Raw genomic sequence first — 22,604 nt, forward strand, 5'->3', positions numbered from 1 at the left:
ACTTTCAGTGCACTCACTCTTTGAATGACAATTGCGCGTCATGCTACACTGTACCCATATGAATTTTTCGTCCTTTTTTTCACACAAATAGAGCTTTCTTTTGGTGGTATTTAATCATCTCTGGGTTTTTGATTTTTTACAAAAAAAGACAGAAAATTTAGAAAAAAAAAAAAGTTTTTCTTATTTTCTGCGAGTAAATGTTGAAAATAAATACATTTTTCTTCTTCACTGATGTGCGCTCATGAGGCGGCACTGATGGGCACTGATAGGCTGCACTGATGGGCTCAGATGAGGTGGCACTTATGGGCACTGATGAGGTGGCACTGATGAGGAGGTACTAATATGCCGCACTGATGAGCACTGATAGGTGGCACTGCTGGGCACTGAGAGGTGGCACTGCTGGGCACTGAGAGGCAGCACTGATAGACGGCACTGATGGGCACTGGCGGGTGGCACTGATGGACACTAACGGGTGGCACTGATGGGCGGCACTGATGAGCACTGATGGGCAGCACCATCAGTGCCCACACTCAGTGCCCATAGTGCTGCTAGTCAGTGCTCATCAGTGCCTAGATAAGCAGGAAGAAGGAATCGGGAAGAAGGATTACACTGCGGCTTCAGATGCCCACATCTAAGATGGCCGCGCCCAGACAGCGTTTTTAAAAGTAAGATTTTGACTAAAATCCAATACTGTACACCTTGTAAGTATAAGAATAGCGGTTCTGTAAAGGGGATGGATTAGTATTATAGGGGTGTTTTTAGTTAAACAAGGTATTTGAGGCCGGAACTCCGCTTTAAGGTTTCAAGGCTGATGTTTGGTAACTCAAACTATTTAGGTCCCTCCACATATTTTCTACGGGATTAAGGTCTGGAGACTGGCTAGGCCACTACAGGACCTCAATGTGCTGTGTTTTGGGTCATTTTCATGCTGGAATATCTATCCACGAACCATGTTTAATGCCCTGAAGGAGGTTCTCACCCAAGATTTGATGATAAATGGCCCCGTCCATTATCCCTTAGATGTGGTGAAGTTGTCCTGTCCCCTTAGCAGAAATACACCCACAAAGCATAAGGTTTCCACCTCCATGTTTGACGGTGAGGATGGTGTTCTTGGGGTCATAGGCAACATTCCTCCTCCTCCAAACCCGACGAGTTGAATTGATGCCAAGGAGCTCGATTTTGGTCTCATCTGACCACAAAACTTTCACTCAGCTCTCCTCTGAATCATTCAGCTGTTCATTAGCAAACTTTAGACGGGCCTGTACATGTGCTTTCTTGAGCAGGGGGACCTTGTGGACCTTGCAGGATTTCAGTCTTTCACAGCGTAGTGTGTTACCAATTCTTTTCTTGGTGACTATGGTCCCAGCTGCCTTGAGATCATTGACAAGATTCTCCTGTGTAGTTCTGGGCTGATTCCTCACCATTTTCATGTTTATTGAAACTCTACGAGGTGAGATCCTGCATGGAGCCCCAGACCGAGGGAGATTGACAGTTATTTTGTGTTTCTTCCATTTGTGAATAATTGCACCAACTGTTGTCATCCTCTCACCAAGCTGCTTGGCGATGGTCTTGTAGCCCATTCCAGACTTGTGTAGGTCTACAATCTTGTCCCTGACATCCTTGGACAGCTCTTTGGTCTTGGCCATGGTGGAGAGATTGGAATCTGATTGATTGATTGCTTCTGTGGACAGGTGTTTTTTATGCAGGTAACAAGCTGAGATTGGGAGCACTCCCTTTAAAGCGGAGTTCCAGCCTAAACACACACTCACCTGTCCAACGGTCCAGCGATGTGGCCGCCCGAAGCCTCGCTCTTCTCCCTCTCTGCTCTGCGGCGCCGGCATCACTGCTGTGGGCACCCGGCTGTGACAGTTTGCGGCTTCAGTGCCGGGTACGCACTGCGCATGCGCGAGTTGCGCTGCGCGTCGTGATTGGCCGGCAATCTTCTGGGACCTCTGACATGTCCCAGAAGATTGCAGGGAGAGGGGGGAGAGGAGAACTTCCACTCAGGGCACCGCGGCGCTCCGAGCGGAAGTGGGAGCGGGTACCTGTCAAAACTAGGTACCCGCTCCCTCCCCAAAAAAATGACATGCCAAATGTGGCATGTCAGGGGGTTAGAACTACCTAAAGCGGAAGTTCCACTTTTGGGTGGAACGCCGCTTTAAGCGAGTTCTCATAATTTCAGCTTGTTACCTATATAGAAGACACCTGAGAGACAGAAATCTTGCTGATTGATAGGGGATCAAATTCTTATTTAACTAATTAAAATGCAAATTAATTCATAACTTTTTGAAATACGTTTTTCTAGATTTTTTTGTTGTTATTCTGTCTCTCACTGTTAAAATTAACCTACCATTAAAGCGGAGTTCCGGCCACAAAATCGATTTTGGGCCATCCGCTTGCTAAGGGGAATCTGAAAAAGAAATGGATGGTGCCGATTTTTTTGGTCACTTACCTTTATTATGGAAGAAAATATACTCACCTTCCTTCCACTCCCTCCCTCTGCGGCCGCGGCCCGTGCCTTCACTTACGGTTTGCGATGATTCCTGGGAGCTGAACACCATCGCTCCCAGGAATCAATGCGCCTGCACCGGCCCCGCTCGTCACTTCCGGTGCAGGTGCGGCATTCGCTGCTAAACAGCTTCTGGGCATGCCCAGAACCTGTGCAGGGATGCCGTGCCTGCACCGGAAGTGACGAGCGGGGCCGGTGCAGGCGCATTGTGGGACTCCGACGTCACGGAAGAGGACACGAAGAGGGACGCTGCGGCTTCAGCTGCCCACGCCTGAGATGGCAGCGCTGGAGAAGAAATTTTCAAGGTAAGTATTTCTTCTTACAGGTAAGTGCGACCCAGGTCAGTACAGAGGCTATCCATTATGGAATGTACTAGCCCTGACTGTCCCGGGGGTATTTTTAGCTCAAATTGACCCCCGAGGCCGGAACTCTGCTTTAATATTATAGACTGATCATTTATTTGTCAGTGGGCAAACGTACAAAATCAGCAGAGGGTCAAATACTTTTTCTCTTACGTCCTCCGACAGTCGCCGCCATCTTCATATTCGTCACAATGGGGGTATTAGACTTTGCTCCGAAGGAGTAGCTAGGCAACAGAATATGTTAATATAAAAGCTTTAACACATCCCACCCCCAGGGGGTGGTCCCCTCAGTCAATACCCTCCTACTTCCTGTATCCATACTTCAGTTTCAATGTCTAGCTTGTCAGGATGTGAAGGCGCACTCTACAAGATCTCTGAGTACGTCTTGGGCCTGTCGTCATGGGGCTTCTGTGGCCCAGGTGTGTAAGGCGGCGACTTGGTCGTCCGTTCACACCTTCACAAAATTCTACAGAGTGGATGTTCAGGCATCGGCAGATGCTTCCTTTGGCCGCAAGGTTCTTAGTGCGGCAGTTCCTTAGAGCCTCTTGTATGGGCTCCTTGGCTGTTTGGGATACATGTTGTTATCCCTGGGTTATTTGTTTTCCTGGGTTTTTGCTTCTGTTGAGCAAGTTTTTTTTCTCCTGTTGCCCAGATGGTTTCCTTCCTTTGGTAAGGTTCCTTTCTCTGCTGTGGAGACGGCGTTGCCTTGGGCGCGGCTGCGTTTCCCATCCCTCATGTTTGCACTGCTTTGGGACGTCCCCATTGTGACGAATATGAAGATGGCGGCGACTGTCGGAGGACGTAAGAGAAAACTGAATTTTTGTAAAATCTTACCTGTAAAATTCCTTTCTCTGAGTCCTCCGACAGTCGCCGCCCCCGCCCCTCTTTTGGGGTTGGTTGTATACTCTACTGCTATTCCACTGAAACTGAAGTATGGATACAGGAAGTAGGAGGGTATTGACTGAGGGGACCACCCCCTGGGGGTGGGATGTGTTAAAGCTTTTATATTAACATATTCTGTTGCCTAGCTACTCCTTCGGAGAAAAGTCTAATACCCCCATTGTGACGAATATGAAGATGGCGGCGACTGTCGGAGGACTCAGAGAAAGGAATTTTACAGGTAAGATTTTACAAAAATTCCGTTTTTCTCTCACTTTACCTATTCTGGCAATGAGCAGTCTCCTAGCCTTCCCAGGCAAGCAATCCTCTTCACTCTTCCAAAGAGAAGATATGGATAAACATGACTGCAAGAATGCTGCCTTGTTTAGGAAAACAAGGATAAAGATTACAACACCTAACAGGTTGCCACATTCATTAAGCATGTGGTCAATACACTCTAAAGGAGTCGTTTCCACTCACCCTGTGAAGGGAGAGGATCCAGGAAATTGGCACGTCTCCTACCTAGCTCGGTATAAAGTTCGGGTTGTCCATCCTGCTCCACTGGGATGTGCTCCCTGTGCTCACATGCTAAATGCAGTGTCTATCAGAGAGACCCTCTGCTGGTCTCTGGGGCGGCATATGAGGTGTAAATCACTCTCAGTGGGGAAGCAGTGCAAATATCATGGTTGGAGTGGAAACTTGCCTTAATATTACAGAGATATTGTCAGAAAAAGGCTTTGGCATGAAGGGGTAAAGGATCTGCTACTGACGGCTTGGTGCCAGATATCACAGTCTACCTTCAGAGGTCTAGTGGTGTCAATGCTTTGAAGGGTCAGGGCTGTTTCGTAGTGAAAAGGGGGAGGTGGGTGGTTATGGCTGATCGCCCCTGACGAAGTCAACTTTGGGACCAGACTCTATGTCACCACGCCGGCTTTTCCATAAGAACGCTGCAGCGTTTTGGTTCTACTGATGTTTGGAGACTTTTTGACATGCCTGATTACCTTCGTTCTATGTAATTGCACTACTTTTCTAATAAATGCTATATTTTAAACAATATTACGCTATGTGCTATCTGTTACTCCTTTACACATGCGGTTCCTATGTGCCCTATCTGCAAGTATACCTGAACAGCCCTGTTTGATGCTCTGTGCCCGGTGGTCTACTATCCTTTACAAGCGCAATTTGGCTTCTCCATTAATTTGGGTGGCCAACAGCCTCTGGTGAGCAGCCAATAGCTCCTGTTTGTACTCCACTGGTGGCTTCTTCTCGTTTATCGGGAGAGGATTAACATTTCATCTGCATGCTGGGACTTGTGGTTCTCTTTCAAAACACAAGATTTTTTTTATTTTTATTTTTGTCTTATATATGGACTTTTTTCACTTATTTCTTATTTAGAATCATGTTTCTAGTGATTTAAGACTCACTTTTTACACATTAATTTAAGCACTACACGTTTACTTTATATATTGTTTGGACTTTGTTTCTATAGGTCTGTGTGAGCTTCTTATCTATTCACATATTGTTTATCACATCATGGAAATGTTACACATTTAGCGAAGAATTTCTTATTTTTTTTTTATGGCTGATCTTACATATATACTGTGTGTGTATATATAGATCAGCCATAACTTTTATCTATATATATATATATATATAGATTAGCCATAACTTTATATATATATATTATATATATATTGATCAGCCATAACTATATATATATATATATATATAATGAGCCATAACTTTATATATATATATATATATATTGATCAGCCATAACATATATAATCAGCCATAACTTTATATATATATATATGTATATATATATTTTGATCAGCCATAACTATATATATATATATATATATATATATATATATATATATAATCAGCCATAACTATATATATATATATATATATATATATAATCAGCCATAACTATATATATATATATATATATATATATAATCAGCCATAACTTTATATATATATATATATATATTGATCAGCCATAACATATATATATATATATATATATAGATCAGCCATAACATATATAATCAGCCATAACTTTATATATATATATGTATATATATATTTTGATCAGCCATAACTATATATATATATATATATATATATAATCAGCCATAACTATATATATATATATATATATATATATATATAATCAGCCATAACTATATATATATATATATATATATATATATATATATATATATATATATAATCAGCCATAACTTTATATATATATATATATATATATAGATCAGCCATAACATATATAATCAGCCATAACTTTATATATATATATGTATATATATATTTTGATCAGCCATAACTATATATATATATATATATATATATATATATATATATATATATATATATATATTGATCAGCCATAACTTTATATATATATATATATATATTGATCAGCCATAACTATATATATATAATCAGCCATAACTTTATGTATATATATATATATGATTAGCCATAACTTTATATATATATATATAGATCAGCCATAACTATATATATATTTAATGATCAGCCATAACTATATATATATATATATATATATATATATATATATATATATATATGCTCAGCCATAACTTTATATATATATATTTATTGATCAGCCATAACGATATATATATATATGATCAGCCATAACTTTATATATAATGATCAGCCATAACTATATATATATATATATATATATATTGATCAGCCATGACTTTAGATATAGCTATATATATATATGTGTATATACAATTTCTTGTGAAAGTTGAGCTCATCTACTGTTATATTAGAAAATGTGGACAGAAGGATGAGCTGGGAGGTGTTGCCATGACAACCAGACATTTCCTCTCATCTCCTGATCTCCACCAGGACAATGACACCTACAATCTGATTGGCTGCTCTGGGCACCTCTATAGATAATAATGATAATTCAGTTCCTAGATGTAATTATTATTTAGCTCAGACTGAATAATATGTGAACCCATCAATACCACACATCTTGCCTATCTCCTCTCTATCATCTCTGTGCTCCGCCCACACCGGAAACACGATTCACTTCCGCTCTGCAGTACAGCCCAGGTCAACGTCGCTGCTTCCTGGTTACCATAGTGTAACGTGAAAAAACCATACCCCGTGGAGAAACCATACCCTCGTCACTTCCGGGCTGAAATAGCTGAGCAGCGCAGCAGTGCGCATGCTCAGAGCCCCGGATACATGATTGAACATTAAAGAATTAGACAAGTGCGCATGCTCGGTGGGCATGAAATTCTCACGGCACTGTGTCTAATGTAAAACTTGCGGCGCTTACATTAAAACAGCTCATCTGAAACGTAAATCATCTCCGCTCTTCGCCCTGTCACTGCCCTCATCTCCGGTAATAAATATAAAAGCGGTGGTGGGTGTATGTGATGTAAATGTGACGGCGATCGCGGCTCCGTGATCCGCTTTTATATTTATTACCGGAGATGAGGGCAGTGACAGGGCGAAGAGCGGAGATGATTTACGTTTCAGAAGAGCTGTTTTAATGTAAGCGCCGCAAGTTTAACTACCGTGAGAAATCCATACCCTCCGTAGCGGAACCGGAAGTGACGAGGGTATGGTTTTCTCACGGGTATGGATTTTTCACGGAACACATAGTAAGCGTCCAGCGGCATAAGTGTGGAAACCAAGCCAACACTAGAGGATGCTGGCTTTTCACGTAATGAGAGGAAGTGACGACGGCCATTTTGTTGCAGCCCGAAAGTAGTATTAGGAGAGGGATTATTGTTCCAAGAGACTTCATGAAAGGAGAGTGAGTGTGGAGAGTGTGTGCCCTGTGAGGAGGAGGTAATCATTTATTGTTATTTATTAAATAAGGGGATCCCAGTGTGGACTGGATGGGGGATGGTGTCACCTCCACATATAATCTTCCCTGCATGTCCTCTGATGTGTAGAACATTAGATGGGGGAGGGGCTCTGCAGCACAGGTCTCTGGAAAGCTATAGTTTGTAGAGCTACAGAGTTGGCAAGTTTAAGGTTGCCACCTCATTCCTTTAATCCAGGGTACACAATAATTACACAGGTTCTGGGGCTGATTAAGGTGCTAATTAAACTCACTTGGTGCCTTATGTGCATTAGATCAGCCTCAGATCCTGTGTGATTAATTTGTGTCCTGGTTTAAAGGGATAAGGTGACAACCCTAGGCAGGTCCCCTTGGAAAAACCTGAAATTTTGGAGTGGTCTTCTGGGAGCCTAAAGGTGGCGTTGCACCAGAATGTGTTTGTTCTTGCCCTTTCCGCTTTTGACAGCCCATTCATTTCAATGAGCTTCGAAGCACACAGAAATGAGTGCAAGCGCTACTTTTGCAGGTTGCTCTGCGCCAAACTGCTTCTGCAGTAACATGCGATTTGATGGCAGCAAACTCACTGCATCTCCTAGATGTGTTGGGAGTTCCATTTACGATGTGCGTGTCTCAGAAGGGCATTGCATTCATGTGTGGGAAATGTCTTTCCTGCTCTGCGTTCTAGTATGGCCCGGGCCTCTAATCTCCCAAATTGTAGGAGCCGAGTGCCTTCCAGCTCCTGGCACATCAGGTATGGTGGGGATGTGTTGGGTTGAGGGATCTCCTGACACAGAAAAGTTCTAGATGATGGAAAAGAGCAGAGTATCAGGTCAGTTATCCAATGCAATGGTGGGCTTCTATTGTGTTCACATTCAGCGATACCTAACCATTGGGACGCATTTAATCCTAATAGCAATGAGTGGGTCCTACCATCCCACCGATGACATTGAGTGGGTCCTACCATCCCACCGATGACATTGAGTGGGTCCTACTATCCCACCGATGACAATGAAGGGGTCTTACCATCCCACCGATGACAATGAAAGGGTCCTACCATCCCACCGATGACAATGAAGGGGTCCTACCATCCCACCGATGACAATGAAGGGGTCTTACCATCCCACGATGACAATGAAAGGGTCTTACCATCCCACCGATGACAATGAAAGGGTCCTACCATCCCACCGATGACAATGAAAGGGTCCTACCATCCCACCGATGACAATGAAGGGGTCCTACCATCCCACCGATGACAATGAAAGGGTCTTACCACCCCACCGATGACGTTGAGTGGGTCTTACCACCCCACCGATGACATTGAGTGGGTCCTACCATCCCACCGATGACAATGAAGGGGTCTTACCATCCCACCGATGACAATGAAAGGGTCTTACCACCCCACCGATGACATTGAGTGGGTCTTACCACCCCACCGATGACAATGAAAGGGTCTTACCACCCCACCGATGACATTGAGTGGGTCTTACCATCCCACCGATGACAATGAAAGGGTCTTACCATCCCACCGATGACATTGAGTGGGTCTTACCATCCCACCGATGACAATGAAAGGGTCTTACCACCCCACCGATGACATTGAGTGGGTCTTACCATCCCACCGATGACAATGAAAGGGTCTTACCATCCCACCGATGACAATGAAAGGGTCTTACCATCCCACCGATTGACAATGAAAGGGTCTTACCATCCCACTGATGACAATGACGGGGTCCTATCCTCCCGCCAGTGCCAGCAACATAATCCTATCATCCCACCGACGCCAGTGACCAGGGGCCTATCATCCTGCCGACGTGATATCACATTCAGCGACACCCAACCATTGGGACCCATTTAAGTCCGGTCACCCCGCCGACGCCAGTGACGGGGTCCTGTCACCCCGGCGACGCCAGTGACGGGGTCCTGTCACTCTGCCAACGTGATATCAGGTCAGTTATTCAACGCAATGGTGGGCTTCTATTGTGCTGACACTCAGCGACGTGATATCACATTCAGCGACACCCAACCATTGGGACCCATATAAGTCCTATCACCCCGCCGATGCCAGTGACGGGGCCTTGTCACTCCGCCGACGCCAGTGACGGGGCCTTGTCACTCCGCCGACGCCAGTGACGGGGCCTTGTCACTCCGCCGACGCCAGTGACGGGGCCTTGTCACTCCGCCGACGCCAGGGACGGGGCCTTGTCACCCCGCCGACGCCAGGGACGGGGCCTTGTCACCCCGCCGACGCCAGCGATGGGGCCTTGTCACCCTGCCAACGCCAGCGACGGGGCCTTGTCACCCCGTCGACGTCAGCGACGGGGCCTTGTCACCCCGCTGGCGCCATCGATGGGGCCTTGTCACCCCGCCGGCGCCATCGACTGGGTCCTGTCACTCTGCCAAGGTGATTTCAGGTCAGTTATTCACCCAACTATTGGGACCCATATAAGTCATGTCACCCCGACGCCAGTGATGGGGCCTTGTCACCCCGCCAACGCCAGTGACAGGGGCCTGTCACCCCGCCAACGTCAGTGATGGGGTTCCTGTCACCCTGCCAACGTGATATCAGTTTAGTTATTCAACATAATGGTGGGCTTCTATTGTGTTGACATTCAGGGACACCCAACAATTGGTACACATTTTATCCCGCTAACAGCAATAAGTAAGTCTTATTATCCTACCGATGACAATAAAGGGGTCTTATCCCACCGACATCAATGACGGGTCTTATCATCCCACCAATGGTAAAGGCGTATTACTATCGCCCCCACCGATCATGACTGATGATTGGGGCTAAATGTATCTGACTGTAGCAAAGATGGTCTCTTATTTTACAACCATTGATGCTCGCTACACTGCCTGAGCTGCTGTGCGAATGTCTGATGGGTTTTTCTGACAACTTTATATGCTACTTTTTTTTTTTTTTTATCTGCACAGAGCGGCCCTGATTCTCCCATTCTGGGGTCCCCCGCCAATGCTCCTGGCTCTGTCCCTCTTCCAAGTGCCCTCATTGCAAGCCACTTGGTATGGGGACACTGGTGCGGGTTCGATCCTGAGCTGCACTGTGTGTGTCCATAGACACATGCAGTGTGGCTTGGCCCCACCCCCTCCTCACAGTCTGTGGTTGACAGCAGGAGGAGCCAATAAATCCCACTGCTGCCTCCATGTCGAGTGAGGATAGAGAGCAGAGAGAGACTCTGCTCTCAGACACAGAGCTGGATTGAGATCAGGCTCAGGTAAGTATAAGGGGGCCTGGGGACATCCTGTATACAGAAGGTTTTTTTACCTTAATGCAGAGAATGTGTTCAGGTAAAAAAAATCTTTAAAATTATGGAACCCACTGAATACATTTCAGGCTTGTTAGTCTCTCTCACTGCAGGACAGAGTGCCATCACTTTTAGGAATGAAGGACTTTTTTGGCCTTGTAGTCATGCTGACCCATGTAGTCTTGCCATGGTTTTGTTGTCATGCTGACCCTCCAATTACAACCATTCACAATATTCAGGTATTGTTGTGATGAGTGTGTGGCCTGTTAATGGAACCAATTTGAATATTCCCATTGTACACGTTTTAGGAGATGGCTTGAAGCAAGAAGGTGCCATAGCGACTACCAGCTGGCAACTGGTATCAACACAACTCAAAAGCTATATCACCAGCACATCATAGATCTTAAAAAAAATTTCCAAAACTTTATTAATGCAATTACATCATATAAGTAAATTGCAATGTTTTCGGGCCCGCGCAGGACCCCATCAGCAGGCATGTGTGATGGAGATATATGCTTTGACTTCTGTTAATGGAACTATCCCCTCCGACACATAGGGAGCATATTGGCAGTACATTTATTTTCAAGATAAAGTTTAAGGTTTGTTTTTTGACTTTCTTTTTAGTTTTTTAAGCCCCCCTATCTTCCATATACAGAGACATACAGAAAAATTGGAGTATATAGAAGGACACAAGGATCTCTACAAGGACATCATGATGGTGAAGCGGCCGCCCCTCACATCCCCGGGTAAGAGGAGACTTTCATTTCATGTGAAGGAGAGAAGAGTATTGAGGATCCCCCTAGATACACACATCCTCTGATATAAAGACATAAAAACAATGTATTCAGTCAGTGTGTGTGTTTCCTACAGATGGATCCAGTAATAGAAATCCCCCAGAGAGATGTCCCCGTCCTCTGTATTCCCGGGACTCCACACAGGAGCCTCAGGAGATCCCTCAGGAGGATCAGGTAGGTTGAACTGAACGTACTTATTGATCAAAATATTCAAGTGATCATCTTGCTATAAAAATGTGTTGTTTCTTACCCAGAATGATGGCCTGATTATTGTTAAAGCTGAAGAAGAGCCATCTGTGAAGGGTGATGATCCATGTAAGGAGGAGGAGATCCCTCCAGAGATCAGCACAGGTGAGTAATAAACAGTAAATCCAGAGAAGAGTCCCAGATTCTCCTTGTTCAGTCACTACAACAATCTCTTCTTCTCCCCCTCCTCTGTCAGTAGACAGTAATGGGGGGACAGTATGTGCCCAATGGGGGAGTCAGGAGCCATCAGCCTCTATTAGACTCCGGCTCTCCTCCTCACATCATGTCATTGTGTGTTACCAGCCAAGAGATGTGACTAGTCTCCCCCCACACACACTCTCTGGGGTCTCTCATACATCTCTGTACAGGGGCTTCACTCTCATCTTTATTCACAGACCCCGAAGATTCCAGAGCCACTCAGACAGATGTCAAAGCCGAGGAGGAGGAAGAAGGATATGTGCGGATTAAAGTGGAGGAAATTCCTATAGAGATCAGCACAGGTGAGGAATATACACTAAATCCAGAGAAGAGTCCCAGATTCTCCTTGTTCAGTCACTACAACAATCTCTTCTTCTCCCCCTCCTCTGTCAGTAGACAGTAATGGGGGGACAGTATGTGCCCAGTGGGGGAGTCAGGAGCCATCAGCCTCTATTAGACTCCGGCTCTCCTCACATCATGTCATTGTGTGTTACCAGCCAAGAGATGTGACCAGTCTCCCCCCACACACACTCTCTGGGGTCTCTCATACATCTCAGTACAGGGGGGCTTCACTCTCATCTTTATTCACAGACCCCGGAGACACTCAGAGAGACATCAAAGCTGAGGAGAAGGAAGGTGGTGATGTGAGGATTAAAGAAGAAGAAATTCCCACAGTAATCAGCACAAGTGAGTAATATTAATTACATACAGCTATTTGTAATATAATGGTATCTTTAATGGTCTAATTAAAGTTATTCCAGAGATTGTCAGGCATTTTCCAGAATGGATTATTAGGTTGGTAAATCATATACTGTAAAATCGTGAATTCTTGCTCGTGAAGCCTTCACTTACATTTGAAGACCCTTCTGACCCTGGAGTAGTATTCCCTCCATTCCCATTTGGAGTGAAGCGGGCACATTGGAGATTCATGTAAACCCTCAATGTGAACAAGGAGGAGGACAGTATGTATTCTCTGTGATCCCATGCAAAGACATTCTGAGACATGGAAGGAACCGGTGCCAGAGGGACCAGGAGCTAAATAAAGCGGTGCTTCCTCTGTAGTGCCGGCTCCTGTCCCAGGCAAAGTGCATTTGGTATCACTCTGCTTGGGACAGGAACCTTTCTTACAGCTTAGCGATGCCAGCAGAAACTAGAAGACAAAAAGGTCAGTTTATTAAACATCACATAGTTTTGCAATGGGCATTTTAGCACTTTGAAAAAAAAAAAAAGGATTAGGTTGATGCCACAATGATCTGCAGGTGCAGTGCAGTGCACCTGCAGCTTTCCTATGGGTTAGCTTCACTGAGCCATAGACGTCTAATAAATCCTGCGGGTTGGGTGCGCTTTCTGAAAGGGCACCAAAACTACTGACATCAGGAGTTTTGGTGCCCTTTCAGAAAGAGCACCACACCCGTAAGATGTAATAGAAGTCTATGGAAAAGCACAACTGTGAGCGCCAATGGGCGGAGTGAAATGCGTTGGGGACGTGGCTCCAGGCTGAGACTGCCATTCACTACCACACAGCAGGCTTTGACTTGATGTGGGGCTCCAGCACACCTATCACTCTCTACCATTGCATAGACAAGCTCCCTTCCTAACCTGCACTCGCAGCGGTGGGCACATGACTATATTCCCATACAGCCTGAACAACTCACACACATATCTTAACCTGCAGAAAAGTCGCAAGTGGGGGTAAACGGCAGAGCATCAGTGGTAAAGCAGCCTTATAGGGGGCTCAGGGCAGTAAGGGCTCATATACAGTTGCGGTTGAGATGTGTTTTTACCACGCACACTCCCTCCAACCACTGGTGTAGCATCAGAGGTTGCAATGGCGACTCCATCCCAGTGGGCCTGTGCATTTTACACTTGCACAGGAGGGGCGGCATATACATGAACTGATTCCCCCTGCAACGGCCGAAAGTCGGCTTCTCCTCCTCTCCCTCCCGCTACCATTCAGTGACTGCAGGAGGAAAATGTTCATTTATGCTATTCAAAATAAAACATTTGAAATTCGTAACCATTTCATTTCATTGTGGCCCACGGCTGGTTACCAAATTACTAAAGTGGCCCTCGCTCTTCAAAAGGTCGAGCACCCTTGGTGTAAATAATAAATTTTTTTTTTCTGTTAACCAACGGGTTGAACGTAAAAAAAACCCCACAGGTTCTGGCACCCACATAAGCGATATGGATGCAGGGATTCCCCCCCCCCCCCCCGTCAGAATACATAGATCCACGTTGCAGCAGTTGATTAAATGCTAGTTCTTCAGCAAGACTGTTCAATAGAAGCTGGTCTAATGACTGGCTTATGTTAATCAGAGAGGGGTAAACACGGACCGAAATTTGTCCAGTTCTTGCTGAACTTGCCAAATTCCAATGCAGATACAGCTGCAAGAAAAAGTATGTGAACCATTTGGAATGATATGGATTTCTGCACAAATTGGTCATTAAATGTGATCTGATCATCATCTAAGTCACAACAATAGACAATCACAGTCTGCTTAAACTAATAACACACAAAGAATGAAATGTTGCCATGTTTTTATTGAACACACCATGTAAACATTCATAGTGCAGGTGAAAAAAGTATGTGAACCCCTAGACTAATGACATCTCCAAGAGCTAATTGGAGTGAGATGTCAGCCAACTGGAGTCCAATCAATGAGATTGGAGGTGTTGGTCACAGTTGCCCTGCCCTATAAAAAACACACACCAGTTCTGGGTTTGCTTTTCACAAGAAGCATTGCCTGATGTGAATGATGCCTCGCAAAAAAGAGCTCTCAGAAGACCTACGATTAGGAATTGTTGACTTGCAAAAAGCTGGAAAGGGTTATAAAAGTATCTCCAAAAGCCTTGCTGTTCATCAGTCCATGGTAAGACAAATTGTCTATAAATGGAGAAAGTTCAGCACTGCTGCTACTCTCCCTAGGAGTGGCCGTCCTGTAAAGATGACTGCAAGAGCACAGCGCAGACTGCTCAATGAGGTGAAGAGGAATCCTAGAGGGTCATCAGGGCACACTAACAGGCCAGGTTTGCAAGAAAACTGAAATACATCACAGGTGATATCATTTGCTGCTCAGTGATTGCAGTATTCTAGTTTGCATCTCCCTAAGGTAATACTTAAAATCTGGCCTCTTAGTGTGCCCTGAGGACTGGAGTTGAGAAACACTGTCCTAGAGTGTCAGCTAAAGACTTGCAAAAGTCACTGGCAAATGCTAACATCTTTGTTAGCGAATCTACAATACGTAAAACACTAAACAAGAATGGATTTCATGGGAGGATACCACAGAGGACGCCACTGCTACCCAAACAAAACATTGCTGCACATTTACAGTTTGCACAAGAGCACCTGGATGTTACACAGCAGCACTGGTAAAATATTCTGTGGACAGATAAAACCAAAGTTTAATGGAGGCACAGCACACCAACATCAAAACCTCATCCCAACTGTGAAGTACGGTGGTGGTGGCATCATGGTTTGGGGCTGCTTTGCTGCATCAGGGCCTGGATGGATTGCTATCATCGAGGAAAAATGAATTCCCAAGTTTATCAAGACATTTTGTCTACCAGCTGAAGCTCAACAGAAGATGGGTGTTGCAACAGGACAATGACCCAAAGCATAGAAGTAAATCAACAACAGAATGGCTTAAACGGAAGGAAAATACGCCTTCTGAAGTGGCCCAGTCAGAGTCCTGACCTCAACCCGATTGAGATGCTGTGGCATGACCTCAAGAAAGCGATTCACACCAGACATCCCAAGAATATTGCTGAACTGAAACAGTTCTGTAAAGAGGAATGGTCAAGAATTACTCCTGACCATTGTGCACGTCTGATCTGCAACTACAGGAAACGTTTGGTTGAAGTTATTGCTGCCAAAAGGAGGTTCAACCAGTTATTAAATCCAAGGGTTCACATACTTTTTCCACCTGCACGATGAATGTTTACATGGTGTGTTCAATAAAAACATGGCAACATTTCATTCTTTGTGTGTTATTAGTTTAAGCAGACTGTGATTGTCTATTGTTGTGACTTAGATGATGATCAGATCACATTTTATGACCAATTTGTGCAGAAATCCATATCATTCCAAAGGGTTCACATACTTTTTTCTTGCAGCTGTATATCCAGTTTTAGTTAATTTATAGAGTGAGAAAGAGTTAGACCCCCTGGTGGGTTTTTCCTGGACTCCCTTAGAGAGCTTCTTCCTTTCTTCCTGTCCTGCTGATGTTTTACCAGACAAGACGTTAAGGAAACTCTCCCGTAGCAACACTTACAGAAAAATAACCCTTCCTACTCTACCCAAGTTTTTGGCTTGACCTAGTTGTCACTTCTTATTTCCCACAGATGAACAATACAGAAACTACAACATTGTTGTTATCTCGACATTTGGTAAAACAGAAGATGAGGACATCGCAACCAATTCTTCAGAAGAAAATCCCATTAACCAAAATCTCCATCCAACACCTTATGGTGCAGATCTGTCAAACGAGGGCTCTCACACCGTGGGGGAGCTTCAGGGGCCCTACTCTTGTTCAGAGTGTGGGAAGTGTTTTTCCTGTAGAAAAGTTCTTGCTGAACATCAGAGAACTCACAGCAGAATGAAGAGCTTTTCATGTTCCGAATGCGGGAAATATTTTGCTTCTAAATCTTACCTTAAAACACACCAAAGAAGTCACACGGGGGATAAGCCTTATTCATGTTCGGAGTGTGGGAAGTGTTTTTCCCTATTGCCTGTTCTTATTAACCATGAGAGAACGCACACTGGAGAGAAGCCGTTCTCATGTCCTGAATGTGGGAAACGTTTTACACAGAAATCATCCGCAATAATGCACCAGAGAATTCACGCCGGAGTGAAGCCATTTTCATGTTCTGAATGTGGAAAATGTTTTCGCCGTAAAGGAGCCTTGCTCGACCATCAACATGTACACATGGAAGAGAAGCCATTTTCCTGTGTGGAATGTGGAAAATGTTTTTCCTCTAAAAAAGTTCTTACTGAACATCAGAAAACTCACAACAAAATGAATGAATTTACGTGTTCCGAATGCGAGAAAGATTTCTCATCTAAATATTCTCTTATGGCACACCAAAGACGTCACACAGGGGAAAAGCCTTTTTCCTGTTCAAAATGCGGGAAGTGTTTTTCCCTGTTGTCCATTCTTATTAAACATGAGAGAACACACACTGGGGAGAAGCCATATTCATGTCCTGAATGTGGGAAATGCTTTGCACAGAAATCATCGGTAGCAGTGCACAAGGTAACACACAGTGGAGAGAAGCCGTTTTCATGTTCCGAATGTGGAAAATGTTTTCCCAGGAAACAAGCCTTGGTCTATCACCAACGTGTACACACGGGAGAGAAGCCCTTTTCCTGTCTGGAATGTGGGAAATGTTTCTCCATAGCGGCTAGCCTTAAAAGACATGAGAAGACACACACAGGAGAGAAACCATATTCATGACCTGAATGTGGAAAATGTTTTACTGTGTTGCCCGGTCCTAAAATGCATAAGAAAACGCAGATGTGCTCTTGGCCCAACATAGGGAAATGTGTTCCTGACAAAGACAGACTTACTAAACACCAACAACTGTACAACGATAAAAGAAGAGAGCGCACAGCCTCCCTAGCATAACACCATTTTATTAAGTTAAAACACAGCCATAAAAAATATCACTCACAAATGGGGATGAATGTCATGCAGGAGTTCAGTTCCTTGTGTCCCCAGAGAGCGAGCGACTCTCTCTTACAGATCTCGCCAGCCGCTCGTTCTCTTCTGACTGGCAGCCCCCTCCTGACCAGAAACTTCCGGGAGAATGGACTTCCGTCTTAGGGTAGACTGGCCACAGTGCGCCTGCGCCCAGGCCAGCCGGCGCCACACTGGCGTCACAGACAGAGACCGCGCTGCAAGCTGCGAGGGACCTGGTGCACAGGGAAGGAACCCTCTGACGTCACACCTTGTTTGCTATGACTACGTGTTTCGGAGGCATGGCCTCCTTCAGGTCACACCCCTACTGGAGCCCTCGCACATTATATACAAATGTGACAGCTAGTGATTGACCAATATAATTTTTTTAATACTGATACCGATATTTTGGTCATCGGATATCGGTATGGGCCGATATCTGCTGATATTTTCACACATGTAAAAAAAAAAAATGTTTTTTATTCTTTTTTTTTTTTTTTTTCTACAGGTACTCCTTGTGGAGGGATCTGGGGGTCTAAAAGACCCCCCTCCTCAGCACCGAAAAGCATTCAAAACGCCAAGTTTGGCTGTTTTGAATGCTGTCAGTTTTTTTAATTCGGCGCATGACATCACTTCTGGAGACCCGGGTCTTCTCTTGGGCGGCGGCGGTGGAGGTAGGATGCCGCGGAAGGCAGCGGGAGGGGGCGTCTGCTCCCACTCCTTGTAATGACAGCCGAGCTGCTTCTCAGCCGCATCGGTTGTCATTACAAGTATGGACACCGGTACCGGGGTGATGCCTCTAGCTCAAGGGTCTTCAAACTATGGCCCTCCAGTTGTTCAGGAACTACAATTCCCATCATGCCTAGTCATGTCTGTGAATGTCAGAGTTTTACAATGCCTCATGGGATGTGTAGTTCCGCAACAGCTGGAGGGCCATAGTTTGAGGACCCCTGCTCTAGCTGCAGGCATCACCCCAGTACAAGCACTTTCCCTAAATATCGGCAAATCAAAAAGCCGATTCCGATATATCGGGGAAAGTGCATATCGGCCCCCAGATATCGGTGTTGCCAATAATCGGTCAATCTCTAGTGACAGCCCACCCCCTCACCTAATTATTAAAGGGAGAACAGCCTTAGTAAACCATAATTGGGAGCAACCAGCAGGGACAGTGAAGAGCAACCACATATGAATAATTGAACAATAATACCAAATACATATTATACAAAAAATTGGTTACATAATACATAACAAAAAACGGAATAGGAAATAAAATAAAAAACACCATCATCTTTATCACCATCTGCCTGTTTAAAGGAATCTCCAGCCTGGGAATTCAAGTTGAGGATCTGCACACGGTCTGGTAAAATTTCTGGATTTTTACTAAACACCAAACATGTCACATGGGGGGGGGAAAAACTTTTTCATGGCAGGATTGCTGGAAATGTTTTTCTCAGAAAAGCAATCTCATTATACACAAGGGAAGTTACATCAAAGAGAAGCCGTATTCTTGAAAGTGTTTTTCCACCACAGCAGATCTTATTTAACACCCGAAAACTCACACCAGAGAAGAAGCCATATTCCTGTTCAGAGTGTGGGAAATGTTTTTCCTTGAAAACCTGCCTGATCAGGCATCGGCGTGTGCACACCGGAAAGAAGCCATGTCTGTAGAGCTCATCGTCTTTGTCATGAGATGGCTCCCGTGTCTTGTGGTCAAGCTGAAACAATAAGTTGATGCTGAACTAGTTATTCTTTTATCACAATCACAGCAAATATCAGTAAAGATTATAACTGTTTATTATCCTGTATTTGTGTGTACATCGTTTTCTCACTATCAGTACTTTGAAAGACTTTGAGTGTATGTCAGAGCAAAAATCAAATAAATATATAAGGTATATCCTCTCCAATACATGCACACTTACCCATGTCTCCCTTTAAAAAATTGCTGTAAGTACAAAACATTTCTCTGTTTTCCTGCCAGAAATCCAGTGTGCTTCTAACATCTTGTTTGGGCTGAACACAGTGCCTCTGAGGCACTAAAATCCCAGCCAGCTTTTGCAGCCCTATCGCCTGTTCCCCGCTGTCCTATTCTACATGCACACATTGATTTCTTCCAAACAAAACAAGGTTACTGCTTTGACTCTTAGTGTCCATTCACACTACCGCGACTTGTCAGCCTGACAAGTCGCAGTCCGTCGCGGTCCATGCAGTGCTACAGGACCCGTTCTAATAGGAGCGACACAAGTCGCTCCGACTTAGAAACAAGGTCCTGTACTACTTCGCGGCGACCTCGGAGCAACTTGCATAGACATTCATTATATGAAGTCTGTGCAAGTCGCGGCGAAGTCGCGGTGCACGCGACTTGACAGGTCACCCCCGAAGTCGGAGCGACCTAGTGTGAACCGAGACTAAAAGCGGAGTTCCAGCGTTTTCTGTGTTTATTAAAAGTCAGCAGCTACGCTGACTTTTAATAAACACACACTCACCTGTCCCACGGTCCAGCGATGCGGCCGGCCGAAGCCTCGATCCTCTCCCTCTGATCTCAGTGGCGCCGGCATCACTGGTGTGGGCACCCGGCTGTGACAGCTTGCGGCTTCACAGCCGGGTACGCACTGCTCATGCGCAAGTTGCGCTGCGCGTCTTGATTAGCCGGCAATCTTCTGGGACCTCTGACATGTCCCAGAAGATTGCAGGGAGGGAGGGGGGAGAGGAAAACTTCGGCTCAGAGCGCCGCGGCACTCCGAGCGGACGTGGGAGCGGGTACCTGTCAAAACTAGGTACCTGCTCCCTCCCCCCCCCCCCCAAAAAAATGACATGCCAAATGTGGCATGCCAGGGGGTTAGGACTACCTAAAGCGGAAGTTCCACTTTTGAGTCTGCCCACATCCTGTGCGTAGGGAAAGGACTCTAAAGGCCCGTACACACAATAAGAAAATCTGAAGGGAAATTTTGTCCGATGACCGATCTGACGATTTTCGGATTGTTAGTATGGTGCTTTGGACAGCCGACTCCGACTTTTCGGGCCGACAAAATCCTAATGTGCAGGCTATATAATTTTTTTAGTCCGTCAAAACAACGTCCGATTTTCGTCTCATTAGTACAGATTTAGACGGAACAAAATCTTAAGAGCAAGACTAGGCATGCTCAGAGACGAAAGAACACATACAAAGCAATCCAACACATGACATCACTTCTGAAGTAGAATTCTGTTGTACGGGAAAATTCGTATGAAAATAACCTCTTCACTTTCCACATCAGACAAGCATGCCACAAAAAACGGACGACAGATCGTTCGATAATCTGATCGTGTGTACGGGGCTTTAGTTGTGTTCAAAATAATAGCAATTCAACATCACTAACCAAATCAATCACTGTTTTCTTTTTTTTTTTAACAAGTCCGTATATTTAGGCAGTCCATATCACAAAGATGATGCTAGGTGCTCAATGCATGAAGTACAAATCACATGACTAGATGTTGGCCAGGAAGCAACATATCCATCCCTTCTACATACCACTTAGAATATCAGACAACACCTTCTGCTACAAAACTCTCTTACCCCGCAAAATTCATAAGGTGTGGAGAGGCAGCCAACCCACCATTACACACCCCTGAGTGAAAAAGGTAAGAATTAATCTGCGACAACCTAAAATCTCATAGCCCAAGTCTTCGGGTTACGTGAGGAACAGATGTCGCTGAATCACTGTTTTTGGTATAAATTCTATTTCTACATGGCAAATAATTTACTAATAGGTGTGTTCTGTAACGGTATCAGCCAAATGATCAGACCAGTGGTAATGTGCAATTTCTACTTTACTTAACAATGAAAACCAATGTAGATTACACAGGAGATCATGTGGACAGGGGTTTGCAGTACAAAACAGCAATATGAGGAAGGGGGAAACAGGCATAAAACATATGAAAACAAGTATATTGCAGTTCTACTAATGGCCACTAGATGGCAGCAGAGTGCTCTGAGTTCAGTTTACCAGTGTTAATTTCGTCGACTAAAACCGACTAAAACGTTTTCGTCGACTAAATTAACACAATTTTAGTCGACTAAAATACGACTAAAACTAAAACAATTCAGATGACTAAAATATGACTAAAACTAAAATGGCATTTTAGTCATAAGACTATAACTAAAACTAAATAAAAAATTGACATCATCAAAATTAACACTCCTCTGCTGGCCATTTCTATATCGGCAACACAATTCCATCCAGAGCATGTAATAATAGCACATTAAATTTAAACCTGTATTGCACCACCGCATACGCATAAGTAAGGAGCATCTACTAAGCTGCTGAAAACTAAACCATTAAGAAAAAGGCTTTTCTTATATTTTTCCCTAATATTTAATGTTGGTAATATATTCAGGTAATATGTGCAATGACATTACAGCCAATGGAGTTTACAGCAGTGTTAATTTCGTCAACGAAACCTTTTTCGTCACCGGCATTTTTCAACTGACGAAAATGAGACGCAAAGTATAGTACATTTTCGTCAAATGACGACAACTATGACGAAAATCAAATCCATTTTGGTTAACGAACGTAAACTAAACGAGAATGTGAGGCAGGGACGTTTAACCCAACTTCCGGTTCTCACGGAGCTCCGCCTGTGTGGCGTGGCGTGCCCCGTGACGTGCGACGTGAGGAGTGAACTACTACAAGAGAGTCTACTCGAGACCAGTCACCTGACCTCACCAGAGCGATGCAGCACTACAGCCAGACGCGCCAGGCCCGACTCATCACACGACACTGGCACCCGGCCACCACCACATCCAGAGCAGAGCACCCACTGTGAGTTAACAGCC

General features: G+C 44.6%; 2 protein-coding genes across 2 annotated transcripts in view; both read left to right on the top strand.

Annotated features, from left to right (window-relative positions):
* LOC309564355 (uncharacterized protein) overlaps positions 1-22,604 on the top strand; it is a gene marked incomplete at its 3' end in the record, with an annotated part of 715,072 nt that overhangs the window by 452,799 nt on the left and 239,669 nt on the right.
* LOC309563353 (uncharacterized protein) overlaps positions 1-22,604 on the top strand; it is a gene marked incomplete at its 3' end in the record, with an annotated part of 522,832 nt that overhangs the window by 298,555 nt on the left and 201,673 nt on the right. The window contains 4 exon segments of the mRNA XM_082267747.1: positions 11,927-12,023; positions 12,314-12,418; positions 12,708-12,803; positions 16,458-17,452. Of these exon segments, the coding sequence (XP_082123873.1) occupies positions 11,927-12,023; positions 12,314-12,418; positions 12,708-12,803; positions 16,458-17,452 (1,293 nt within the window).

Source organism: Pelophylax lessonae (assembly GCF_965119305.1).
Source record: "Pelophylax lessonae genome assembly, chromosome: 9".
Taxonomy (NCBI): domain Eukaryota; kingdom Metazoa; phylum Chordata; class Amphibia; order Anura; family Ranidae; genus Pelophylax; species Pelophylax lessonae.